We start from the raw sequence: 13,473 nt of genomic DNA on the forward strand, positions 1-13,473 counted from the left end.
CAGGCTCTCCTTTTCAGCCCCCCTTTATCCTGCCTGGGTACCAGTGCCCTGGTGCAGGTACCAGCTGTTTTGCCACAGCCCGGGCATGGCTCACTGTTGACACTGAGTAGCAACAATGTTTTTTGATGCCACCTCCTCTTCCTCCTCATTTGCCCTGACCTGGGCTTCCTCCTGCTCCCGAATTGCAGGTGTGTTTCCTGTACCCCCTCCTTTTCTGAACTTAATGCTCACCTTAATACTCGCTGAGTAGGTGTTTGGGTTGTGTATGTGTGTTGTTTCTGAGTGGACTCACTGTTTTGTTTTGATGTGGAAGTGATATGTTTCTGCCCAACAGAGACTGCATTGCCCAAAGAGGGCAAACATTTCCTGTGGGGTTGGTGGCGTGCCATTTAATCTACAAGTTTCATTAAAAGCTTGCCCCAAAATAGAGCCAAACCTGTTGTGCCTGGCCTCAGCAAGTCCATTTGGAAAGTTTGGTCACTTTATTTTTTTTAAATTAATAATGAGTGTATGAAGTCCTGATTTTTTTTGAGAGATTAGGTCTATCTAGGAGAAAGCATAGTAGAAACTAAAAGCTTGACACAACTTCCTAAACCATTTCTCACTTTGTAAAGGCTATTTTTGCAGGTCCAGGAGCCGATTTTTGCAATCGTGGTAGTTGGTACCTTCCAGCACTGATTTAAGATGCTGCTCACAGCAAATACTTGCCGGCAGACAAACCATAATGCACTCTTGACTTGGTTTTCCAGGAGATAACGTAGCCCTTCCAAGTTGGGTCACATACCCAATTTCTGGCAGAGTGTTGGTTGAAATACTGGCATGGCTGAGTAAAGTCACGAAAGCGGGTTTGTTCTCTGGCAGGGGCATAAGGAAAACCCAATAGATAGTCAAGATATTTACTGAGATTTGGGGGGTGGGGGTGGGGGTGGTGTTTTGGGTTTTTTGGGGGGTTGTTTGTTTGTTTGTTTGTTTGGGGTTTGTTTGGGTTTGGTTTTTTGTGTGTGTTTTTTTTAGTTTCTGTGTCAGTCATGCACTGTAATGATAAGATCCAGTTTGTGAATGTGTCTTTTGAGGACAATTTGGTAGTGGGCAGGGTTTACCTGTCTTTCCCTTGTTTTATTAAGGATGTCCCTAAACCCTGAAGAATTCCCTACAAATTAAAATACTATTTTAATGTATTTCTTCATGTTGTCTTCTATAAATGAAGAAAGGAAAAAAGATAACTAGAAAGAAAATCAAGAAATCGTTATTAAAATTGGTCATCGTGAAAAGGTTTTGCAGTAGATTACATATCTCCTCATGACTTCTCAAGCTTTCCTGCTTTTATGCTCAAGTCTCATGGGAACATTCACGTTCATTTAGTAACTTTTAAAACACAGTTTTCTGGAATGGCGACACATCTGGGCAGAGTATTCCTTTCACAGATTAGGCGAGGGTTTTTTGTGTATTGAACACATGAGGTTTCCCTGTTGAGTGTGAGCTTTCCTTGTGCCATCCTGTGCACTTGCTATCTCTGTGGTTTCCATTCTAAAAGCAGACTTGGAGTGAGCTAGCATTTGAAATGCCCTTACAGCCGTTCTAACTGATAGCTCTGCAGTATTAACTATGACAGTATTAAACAAAAGCAAACCTAAATGATATGCATATAAAAAAGTGAACACTAGTAAAAAATTTGTCCCCCCTCCCTTTTTTTTTTTTTTTTTTTATTTTAAACCATCCTGATACCACGCTAACACTGAGTACAGTTGTTCAACATAAAGTTTCATACTAGACAAAACCTGGTTGATTTATTTGCATTAAAAAAAAAATACCAAAGAATATCTTATTTCTTGTGCATGTGTAAATGAACAGAGAAACAGCAGAGGTGAAGTTGAAACTCTATTGACTTGTGTTATGTGTTGCTTTTATTCCTTTTTGGTAGGTATGAAAGGGACACTTAAAAAAAAAAAACCACCCAAAATGAAAAAAAACGTGCTGTTGATATTGTTCGATGGTGGAGTTTAATTTTATGGATTAGAGAATAAAGCAGGCAAGCAGCTCAGATCTGAGTTTGAGAATAAGGAACAGTTTAAAATCTTTTATGAAGATGAAAGAGTGTGTCATTAAAAATTAACTAAGACTTGTGGCTGTGTTGCTAAGTGTTTCTTGTGCTGACAGTCTATCCCAAACCTCCGCTAGCAAACAGGACCCCATTGAGTCTCAGCATGTCCCCCATTAAACCATCACATCTCCGAAAATTAGAAAGCTCATTAATGACTTTCTGCTGTGAAACAATAAAGAGTATTTTCACTGACTGGTCAGCAATTAGTGACAACTAGTTTTTGTCATACATTATAGAAATATTCTGGTTTGGTTATTCCAGAGCTAAAAGACATTTATTTTTTAATAAAACACTTTCTCTGTTTGGGTAGGTGTATTTCACAGCCAGCAATCTCCTTTTATTTTTATTTGAAAATTCAAATACCTCTTCAGTTCAGTAGACCTGCGAGAACACGAACTCATTTCCTAATCTCCTGCTCCTTTGTTGAAAAAGCTCAGGTCGCTGACTCAGTAGCCCCCACAACACCAAGCTGTTAGTGTCATAGTTCAGTCCTCTGTTCTCTCTTTGGTATTTGTTTTTATGAAGTAGTAGAGAATTTAGATAGTGTAAAACAGAGCAGAAAGTGTGGGAAATCCACTTGGAACTCTCCCTTTGCTCCTTTGTACCACTCATCTTCACTGAGTCAGCCGAGGGCCCAACTGGGCTCCAGGAAATGTGATTTTAAGGTAACAGGAAAGCAGAAATTCATTTCCCCTGTCTTCATGGAAATAAGACGAGTGTTGCTGAAGTTCAGATGGTGTTCCATGGAGAACCTTCCAACAGGGCTTATACCACAGTCACAGTTCACATCTCTGGGATTCTGCTTTTGCAGGTCTTGGATTTCTTTCTAGCCTGTATTACATGTGCCCTTCAGTGCTTCGTTGTTTTTAAAGACCTTTATAAGGATTTTGGTGTTTGTGGATGTAGTTTGGGGAATGCCTGGTGAGCACACCTTGTTCATCACAAGCAGCATTTTCAGTGACAGATCAACAGTGGAGTGAGATGGTCCCAAAATTAGTACTGCAGAAGTAGGTCACCTGTGTATATAAGATTTTATAAATAACAGAGTAAGCTGGGAGGAAAACAAAACTTAATGCTACCAAATGTAATCAAACACTTGTTGTTAATGAACAGTTAATAAATGAAGACTTGCATACAGTGTGTAATTGAAATAGAAACATATGCAGTAAAAAGCTAAGCAATCAGTCTTCTCCCCTGCTCCCCCTCTTCCACCATTCAGCTCTTTTCTTAAGAAATCTTAATTTTTTTTTTCTTCCAAAGCTCTGTTAGGTATACATATTTATAAGACATCTAAAAAAACTGTGATTCTTTGATTAATGTTTCCAGGACCAGAAAGGAAATAAGACAGCCAGAATTAAAAAAAAAAAAAAAAATCAAACAAACAAAAAAACCCACCAAAACACCTTTATCTTTTTTTTTACTCATGTAATATTTCTGTAATGTTTGGTCTGTATCTGCACAAAAGTAGGTGTAGAATGTCACCCTGGAGGTGTCTCTTGCTGTCAGTGCATCATGAATGTCAGCCTTGACGGGTATCCTCTGGTGATGTTATAAAGCATATGTGGCTTATTTTAAGCAAAACTGTCCATGCTTTTTGTCTTGTCTTGTTGAAATATTCCTACTTTCTCTCTAGTGGCTGTCACCTTTTTTGTCATCCTTAAGCTGAGAAGTAAGTTTTAAAATCTTGTTAGATGGTTTTAATGATTTTTACTCTTGCTAACTTCTAAAGGCCGTTACATCTGCCTTAAAAGATACATGATATTACTGATGCTGTAGAAGAAAGTATCTTTTTTTTTTTTTTTTTATTTGTGATTTGGTTCATAAATTCCAGTTATTGCAACCTTTTCACTTCGGATGCTGTGTATCTTCTCTACTTTTAAGCCCAAGTCCTGCAAAGATTGCCCATGACTGGTTCTGTGACTTTCTCTGGAGCTTTTTAATTGCCAAGCATGCTTCAGTTCTTGTAGGGTCCAAGTCCAGCTCTTTCTTCAAATCCTTGCTGGTAGGGATGCTTGCCAGCACTTGGGGATCCCTGAAAATAAGAGAAGGAGCTGCTATTTTTGCTTGCTTCTGTCTGCCAGTTTCCAGTCTCTCATGCAAAACGAGCAACTAACATGCTATTGACAATGTGTCAAGGCAAAAAAAAACCCCAGATAAATAAATAGAATCTTAAGAGTCAGGTAAATGGATTCCGTTGATGTTTTGCCATTCAATAAGTACATAATGCCAGTAAAACTTTCACTGTGATTTAATCATACATGTATTCACTTGACCACAGAGTGTCTTGTCTAAGTAGTTACACCGCATTTTGTCAGAAGGAAGGGAAATATCCATGTTAGCCGTATTTTGCATTTGCCTGGATTTTTTTTGGTCTTCTCTCATAACTTTATGAGTATCTGAATATCAACAGTTATGACAGAAATGCCCATAAAGTGGGAGGGTAGTAATATGGAAGATGAAGCAATCCAAAGGAAAGCAAGTACAACGCACTATGTTGGCATCCATTTTTAAGAGGAAAAGTCCCATGTGATGTAATAGAGAATTAGAACATTTTCCATTATGCCAATCCTATATTTGATTGAGAAAGGCATCAGCAAAAAGTGAACACCAAACAAAGTTTCTGAAATATAGATCAAAACTTATGAAAATCTGAATAGCCAAAATGCGGAAAAAGGATTTGGAAACACAGATGTATTAAAAAATAGGGGCTGAAATAATTTTGTGTTCATGTTATGAATGACCCCCTATTTTATAGGAAAGAGGAGAGGGCATAGAGGATAGAGTATAGAGCCTGACATACTTAAGGGGTGAGGGACTTCAGGCCATGCAGTTAAAGTAAACTTTAAAGTCAGACTGACCTCAGTCCTTCCGTCAGTTGGGTCAGATCAGTAGGGGTTTTGTTGTTGGCCATTGCAGAGATTCACTCCAAAGCGGAAGCAAAGAGACTTCGTATGTTTCTGGAATATATGATGCTTGTATAACATCCAAGATCTGACTTAACTCCGTGTCTTGGCTCTCCTAAATACATGTTTGGCTGTTATGGTAACAACCCATCTTCCTTAAAAGCCCCTTTTTTTAGTGAAACTGCTGCTTCAGACTGACAAGTAGTAGGGTAAAACAGTTCACAATTTAAGAAAACAACTTAATGAACATCCCTTGAATTCCTGAAGCTGAGCATACATTTCTATTTTAGTACTAATGTGTGGTGAGCTTTGGTTAATTTATTTTAGGGGTAACTGAGTGTTCAATACCTGCACTTGAAAAACGAAAATTATTTGTAGGCTGGGCTGTAGTGAAGAGGCGTAACATACTGAGAGACCCTTCAGTATTTGCAAGGTGACTGGTGCTTAGGGTCTATGCTGCCTTGCTGAACTCAGCATAGAGCATTGGCAGGGCCTCAGGAGTGATGGAGAAGATGTGTAAAAGATACACTGTGGGATCACTTAAGACTTGTGCTCATCTTTCTAAGGGCAGCAGGCAGAGAGGTGCCAGTTAAAGGCAATGCTGTTGTTGAAATAGTCCTGAGATTTCAGCTGAGCTGAGGAGGATCTTGGAGCACTCAAACATTAATTTAGTTTCTCACTAACAAGGTAGAAGGTTGCCAGTAATACTCATTTACTTAGGACTGATTATAGGCAGAAGCCATATGATTAGCTCACCTACATAAGTGAGGGGTAAGGGCTGGAGTATCTGACTCCCCATCGTACTTGTAGCATATTATCCTGCTCAGAAATAGGCCACATACTTTATTGACTAGAGTAATAGGTAGATCTGTATCTGTTAGCAAACTCTGAATCTCTGAACGAATCTCTGCTACCCACAGGAGCTGAAGTTCCTGCTTGAATATTACCTCAGCTTTGTTGATTTATGTCTGAAAATACCCAAACAAAAGCAAATGGTGGTCCAGCGCTTTAGGAAGAGAGACAGATGGGGAGCACGGTGCAGTGGCAGAGGTTACATGGGATAAAACCAATTTCAAACATGCATTTTATGATACTGGATTGCAGCTTGATTTTCCACACTTTAATGTATTTTTAAAGCCAAAGTTGTTTGTGTATTTGTCTCTGCTTTGCAAATCTCGGAAGATGATTTAGGTGAAATGGGCATGATTAAGTGCTGTGTAATACTTGCTGTAACCAACAGGAGTGGGTTACAGAAAATGGACAGGGGAGTGGGTGCTGTGAAATCAAAGTTTAAATGTCCTCCAGGTTGAAGTGACATTATGTGTAATGTCACTTGAAAAGTGACATTAAGTTACACAACATGTGTAACTTAATGGGAAGCTGCTACGAAGTTACAGGGCCTCCTTAACTGGGAGGGGGCCGCAATCTGCTGACAATTGGAGAGGAGCTAGCAAAACCTAATATACATGCAGGAAAATGCCATTTTAAAATGGTAGGTTAAAATATCTGGACCTATTTCCTTCGGGCTTCAGTTGTTTCTTCCAGCAAGCAGTGTCTGAAGGTCCTTCAGCTTTCTGCACTGTTGGAGTCAGCAGAGGATGCAGCTGCTTACTCAGGTTTCTGGTTCAAACAAGGGCATATTGCCAAAATGCCAGTGAGTGAGCCAACAAGAAACACACCTGGAAGAGGTCAACCAAAACCAGAAACAGTGATCACTAAATGGGTGGGATATGTAGGAGCATGGCTGGAGCTGTGTGGGCTGTATTCACTGTGTGAGATGGTTCTCATGAGACATTTGCCCCAGCTGTGGCACCGTGGCTTGGGCAGGCAAGTGTAAGTGCAGGTGCTTTAGGCTGAAACATCACTGTTGTTCCAGGCATCTTCCAGAAAGCAGCATCCTAAAATACAGTGTGGTCTTGCAGTTTGACCTCTTTCCATGCCCTTCTGAGAATCAGAAGCAGCAGAGCTTCTTCTGGCTTTGCCAGTGGGACCAGGACTTAGCCCAGCTTCTTTATTCTGCTGGTGAGAAGCCCCTGTGAGAACTTCATCAATTTTTGTTGACTTTGTAAAGATGTAGCTGGCTGGCTAACTGCTCTTCAGGCTCAGTTTGTTTAGATGTTTGTGTTGTTCTCTTGGAAAGCCAGCCATGCTCCTATCAGGATTACCATTGATAGTACACAGTACAAACAGAAGGCTGTGGGGGACCAGACTGTATGCCAGCAGTGCTGGCTTGCTGTGGGCTTCAGTACTTGGATGTGATGTGCTGGGTTTATTTATTTATATATATATTTATATATTTATATATTTATTTACCCCTTATTTGGGTAGCAGAGCAGATCTCTGAAGTCAACCCTTAAATTTGTAGTTGGGTTGTGTTAAGTTTGTATTTTTACTGAGAAGTAGTTCTGAGGTATATTTTAGAAAAGGACACATGCAGACAAGATAGATGAGTAAATAAAAATGATTTATCTTCTGTGTGCACTTGGATCAGCACGTGGTTTTTGTTTTCTGTGAAGTACTTTGGAAGTGTCAGCATAACTACTTCTGGCTATTTGCTTCAGATTTTTGTTTTAAAATTCATTTCTCTCAAGGACTCAGATTTCCTTCCCTATTGCACCCTTTAATGACACTGGAGAAATCCTAGCTCATAGTATCATGGGATTTTGTATCAACATTGCTATATATAAATGCGTGATTAATGGATGAGTGGCTGGTGATATGTTCTACTGCTAGAAAGAGGGATGTCCTGACATTTTCAGTGGCAAAATATGAAAAGCTACAGTGGTTACAGGTACAGGAGAGCTGTGGAGTCTCCCTCTCACTTGACTAGTGAAGTGTGAGGGCTTCTCTGCTGTGCTTCAGACAGGAGCACATTTGAGAGCTGGACTGGTTAGCATCCTTACTTTATGCTCTGAAGTTGTATGTTGGTAGTTAATGTAGGCATTAAGTGGAAATGTTGAGATTGGAAAAGGTACATCCATCCTTTTGTTGATCATTGGAATAAATCTCTGTCTAGTATCTTGCAAAAAACTTCCAGGAGTCTTGCATTAGTGCTTCATATATTTTTCACTGGTTGGATGGTCATTTATGTCTGAGAGTTTGTTCTGAACTTATCAATATTTTTGCATGACAGGTCACAGTAATGAAAGGCAGTAGTAGGAATAAGGATCACTCGACAGAAGGAGAAGGAACTGGGAAGCGACCAAAAAGGAAGTGTCTTCAGTGGCATCCCCTGCTTGCCAAGAAACTCCTTGACTTCTCTGAAGAGGAAGAAGAGGAAGAAGAAGAGGAAGATATTGATAAGGTAGATTTCACTGGATGCTTTGACCACAGATGGTTAATGGTGGGTCAGATTCTCCCTAGCTGTTTTTTATTTTGTTTGTGTTATCTTGCTCTCTTTTTTGAACAAATACAGACAGTAAAAATAAGTGATGCTGTGCCCATAAAGCTATAAAGGCAAGTGGTGACACAAGAAAGTGACTTGTCAATCATGCTTTTAAAATCATGGATAAATTTTTTTAGAATTAGACTGTACGAGTTTTAACTGGGTTGTTTTAATAACATGCTACACATCTCAATCTTGATTGCTCAAGGTGGGGTTTTGATGTGGTTTTTTTAGTTGTTTATTTTAGACGTGATGTTGGCCTGTGCTTGGTATCTGCTTCTAGTGACTCTGAGGCTGTAACAAACTAATAGTTTTTGCTCTTTTTTTTTAAAGATTAGAAAAAGACAAAGATTTAAGGGCAAAAAGAAGGAAGAAGCTGTCAATGATTTTTAGTATCTTTGCATGTGAAATTCAGCTTATCCTCTAGAGTATTGAGTGCACAGCTGAAATAATCTGTCTCCCGTTTGACACTTGGTACTTTGGTATTGTTCGATGACACTGACCTTATCCTGTTTTCATAAGGACCCCCCCCATGCCATGTGGCACCTCACAGATCTGCTGTTAAAATTGCCCTCTGTAACAAGAAGTGGGAGTTGGTTATGGAGATGTGATGTTTCCATCACGTGGGTAGCATTCATAACTTAATCTCCTTGATGCCTTCCTAAGGCAGGAATGAAGAGGTCAGTGCTGAGGAGACTGCCTTGAGCCATGAGCCGTGTGGGAGAGTGAGCTTGATAAGGATAAGGAGGAGCCTGATACCCTGACAGTGCTTTCTGTTGACCTTATGGGTCACGTTCACAACGTGGTATAAAACAGTAGTGTTGCTGTTAGGTAGGAGGTGGTTTTCTGTCTCATGCAATAATTTGTTTCATTCAGTCAGAACTAGTCCTTTGTGGTGTATCCCTCGTAGCAATGGTGCACTGGCCTGTAAATGGATAGAGCCATGTTTTGGCAGGGTATTCTGTTGAGATTTGCCCTCTGACTGGGCAGCTGTGCAGTGGCTGCAGTGCTGCACAGCTCACAGGCTGAGCAATGAATGGCAGGCGATGGGGAAAAAACTGTTACCTGTGCATTTTCCTCCCTGTGTACTCTGCAGTTGCAAACACAAATAATTGAAGTCCAAGGTAGCTCTGTTTACCTCATCCCACTGAGATGATTTCCAGGTTGTAGGAAGGGCGCAGAAATGAACTCCTCCCTCCAGCCCCTTTAGAACTGTTAGTAGAGAAAGCTCCTCAGCTTAGAAATCTGCACGGAAGTCAGAGTTTAAGTCTTGCAGAGAGGATGAATCAACCTTAGACTATCAGGTGAGGAGGTCTGATGTAGAACTCTGCATCTCCTGGATGAAACAGATGGCCTTTGGAGACAGCTGTGTGCATCTGTGTGCTTCTCCCTCATTCGCACTGAGTGTTGGCGAGAAACGTGGATAACTGAGTTCATACCCCTTCCCTTTCGGTTCTGCCAGGTGCCGCTCCTTGGCCCTGATGGTTTAGAGCAGGATGCTGATGAGACTGAAGATGACGAGTCCTCAGAGCAACGAGCTCGCCGACCAATGAATGCATTTCTCTTGTTCTGCAAGCGCCACCGCTCTCTTGTGAGAAAAGAACACCCTCGCCTCGATAATCGTGGCGCAACCAAGATCTTGGCAGATTGGTGGTCTGTTCTAGATCCAAAAGAAAAACAGAAATACACTGACATGGCCAAGGAGGTATGTTCTGTCTCAATAGTGGATGTAAAGGTATTTATTACATATTTATCTTCTTTTTCTCTGTGTATTAAATGTTTTCTATGGGATGTTTCTCTTTGAGTTCCTTAGCTTCCTGAGTGGGGTTATGGTGCTCAGAGCAGCTACTGTTCTTGCTTTAATTCACTTGGTCCTTGGGACCAGAATGAAAAGAAATTGGTCTGTGTACACAAACTAATCTGTCTCTAGTAGTCATTGGTACAAATGCACTTTGTGATAGATATCACCTGATAATTTCTGCAGTACAAGCATTAACAGGTGGATAGCGGCCATTGAAAACAGTAACACACAGTTCAGTGTCAGCTGACTAGTGATACTTAGCTCAAGCTGTTCATTTGATACCCGGTAATACAGGTTGTTATTATAATAAAAGTGGACTTTTATTATAATAAAAGTGAACCAAAGGCACAGTCAAAAAATGTAGTCCCTTTTTACCTTTGATACTAAAGAATTAAAAAATTATTAGTGTTTCATGAAGTATGTTCCCTATGTATTGCTAACCAGTTTCTGCTAGAGCAAGCTTGTGGTGAGCCCAGTACCCAAATCAGAGAGCAATACATAAGTCAGAGTCCCCTAACTGGGAGCAAGGGAAAGAGATTCATCCCCATATTTCACCAAGTATCTTTACATCAACTGAAAATTTAAATGAGACTTTTTAAGAAATAGCTTTCTTGATAAGCTGTCCCCAAGAAGGCTGTAGTGATTGATAGCACATTGAGAGAAACACAGCAAGTTACTTGGGCTGATAACATCACCCCGAAACAGATCCCTGTAATTACCTGTAGGATATTATAGATTGTGGATAACCTTTTAATTCAATCTTAATAAAAATAATGGAGCACCAGTGAGAAGGAAAAACATCTCTCTCATTTGTCAAGTAATGCTGGCACACTATGGGAAGTGCAGATAGCTGTGAAACAACTGGGAAAACTATTATCCATACCTGCCCTGTGACCTGGAGGTGTGTGCTCGTGTTAATGCATGTATATAAGGTCTGACTGTTCAGTAGTTTGTGGGAGAGGTCCACAGGAAAAACAAAGCATTCTGCATGGCAGGTTTCTTTTGAAGCAGGGTCTGTAGTACCTCTGTAGTTCCCCGTCTGTGGCACAGATCTGAAATATTTGAGTCTCAGCTTTGTCCAACCATTTCTGTTTTGTTCTGCATTCACACTTACAAATTAATGATGCTTCTCTAAATGCATGGGGAAAGGGCAGTTAGCAGAATCAGTACAGATGCAGAGAAAGATGAAAATTAAGAAATAATTTTTAGAAGAAACAGACACACTGTGGCTGGTTTTTTTAGCCTTTTGTCTTGCTGAAGGAGACTCGTTCATTAAGAAGGAAAATTGCAGAACTTCTGTATGAAGTGACAGATCTGAAACTATTAATCATATTGTTGTAGAAATCATTGTTCCTGTAGTGATGGGTTTTTTTGGCATGAAGAACAAATTACATATTCAACATCAAAGGGAAACAATAAATCTTAGTAGTTTACACCATTATAAGTAGTTCCAAAAATGTGTAGAGGAGAGATAGAGTATAATTTGTATTCTTTAAACAGTGTATGTTACAACAATAATTAGCAGCTGTAATGTGCTATTGAATATATTTGGCCCTTCACCAACAAACCCACTCTGTATGTGTGGATTGGTCATTTTATTTTAACACTTGGTTTTGACAGAACCACAGAATAGTTGGGCTTGGAAGGGGCCTCTGGATATCATCTAGTCTAACCTGCTGCTCAAGCAGGTTCGCCTAGAGCAGGTTGCACAGGTTTGCCTGTACTTAGGGTTACTGCTGAGACTGTCAAAAAGAGGTTAAGTCTAGTGAGACCCCCTTGTTAGTGTTTTTCTTTTTCCTAAGGAGAACTTATTTAAAAATCAAGAAGGTGAATGCCTTTGGAAGATCATAAAATCACCACTGTACCAATAATATTCTGTTTTGGTACCTATATGATGAGCTCAATGAGGTTTAAAATACGGCAGGTGAGCTTCTCTTACTTAAATATAGGTTTTCAGTGCTCTTTGACTTCCAGTTTTCGCTGCATAGTCTCTATCCATTGTACTGGCAGGACACACGTCTCCCAGAGGACCTTGTATCATGTCTGCTGTTCCCACAGTGTGTCTTGGGTACCCTGAGCATCTGAATCAGAGGTATAGGTGGGCATGACCGAAGTGATCCCTACTGCAGTGACTACAGCCCCTGCTGTTCTGCAGTCTCTAGGGCGTTGTTCCTGCTTGATGCTGTAGCTTACAAAGCCAGGTAGGTTAGATCAAGCATCAAGCAAGAAGCTTTCAGTTTCTTAGCTGCTTACTACGAGCAGTGATCCTATCTCAGCAGTATGCAAGTCAAGGCATTTGTGTATTTACTTACGTGTGTCTTGCTATATGCAAGATCTAGCATTTTGGAAGATAGGAAGGCGCCCAAACTTTTTGCCAATCAGAATTATGTGAAGTTTCTTAGTGGACTGGGCATCCCTGACTCTCACTGAGAGACTAATCAGGTCTATAGTTCATTTAGACACTTTGGAAAATCTCGTTATGTACCTGTGTGCACCTTGGAGTGCCTTAATTATCTGGAAAAACTAATTCCACACCTCCTCTCTTCTCAGTCTTGTGATTTATGGTCTCTTGTAGCAACACCTACTCTGGAGACCTGATGCTATACCTGCAGAGCTTTAAGTTTGCTTCTGATGGTGTTTTCTTTAGGACCAGGCTTTCTGTTTCTATCCTGCAGACCTCCTAGAGCAACTTAACTTTAGAAGTTTCATGATCTAGGATATAAGCCCAGGAGCTTGATTAATACTCCAAGTGGAACCACAAATGTTGCTCCCTTGTTAGCGTTTTTCTTCACCGATGGGAAATGAATCTGGCCGCTCATAAATACGCTCCAGCATTTTTATTTACTTTAGTAATAGGAATAGTGTTATTTGTTAACTCTTACAGGACTTACTAGGAGTATTCGGCCACCTTGGGAAGTGAGATTGTTATTGTTCAAACCCTGTTCCCTCGCTAGAAGACACTTCAATTTTAAATATGTCTTTCCATCAGCAAGATCTGGGCAGTTGGGATTGCTTCCTGTAGGGAGCAGCCTGATAAATGTGATTAGACATTGAAATGGGCTGCCCGGGGAGGTAGTGGAGTCACCATCCCTGAAGGTGTTTAGGGAAAGACTGGATGTGGTTCTTGGTGCCATGGTGTAGTTGACATGGTGGTGTTGGGTCACAGGTTGGACTCAGTGATCTCAGGTGTCTTTCCCAGCCTGGTTGATTCTGTGTTTCTTCTGCCATTCAGTGGTCGAGCTGAACACTTGACCCTGCGAGTCCTCGGCCTGCTGTGTCTTAG

The 13,473-nt window shown here is 40.5% G+C and overlaps 1 protein-coding gene across 20 annotated transcripts in view; it reads left to right on the forward strand.

Moving 5' to 3' along the window:
* The window catches only part of BBX (BBX, HMG-box containing), a 140,935-nt gene that overhangs the window by 72,274 nt on the left and 55,188 nt on the right, over nucleotides 1-13,473 (forward strand). For all 20 annotated transcript variants that reach the window (XM_027883224.1, XM_027883225.1, XM_027883219.1 and 17 more), the window contains 2 exons: nucleotides 8,138-8,308; nucleotides 9,852-10,094. In XM_027883224.1, the coding sequence (XP_027739025.1) occupies nucleotides 8,147-8,308; nucleotides 9,852-10,094 (405 nt within the window). In that variant the 5' untranslated portion in view covers nucleotides 8,138-8,146. The remainder of the gene's footprint in view (nucleotides 1-8,137; nucleotides 8,309-9,851; nucleotides 10,095-13,473) is intronic.

Source organism: Empidonax traillii, unplaced genomic scaffold (genome assembly GCF_003031625.1).
Source record: "Empidonax traillii isolate 1590-97213 ecotype Southwest subspecies unplaced genomic scaffold, ASM303162v1 scaffold121:size1714817, whole genome shotgun sequence".
NCBI classification, from domain to species: Eukaryota; Metazoa; Chordata; class Aves; order Passeriformes; family Tyrannidae; genus Empidonax; species Empidonax traillii.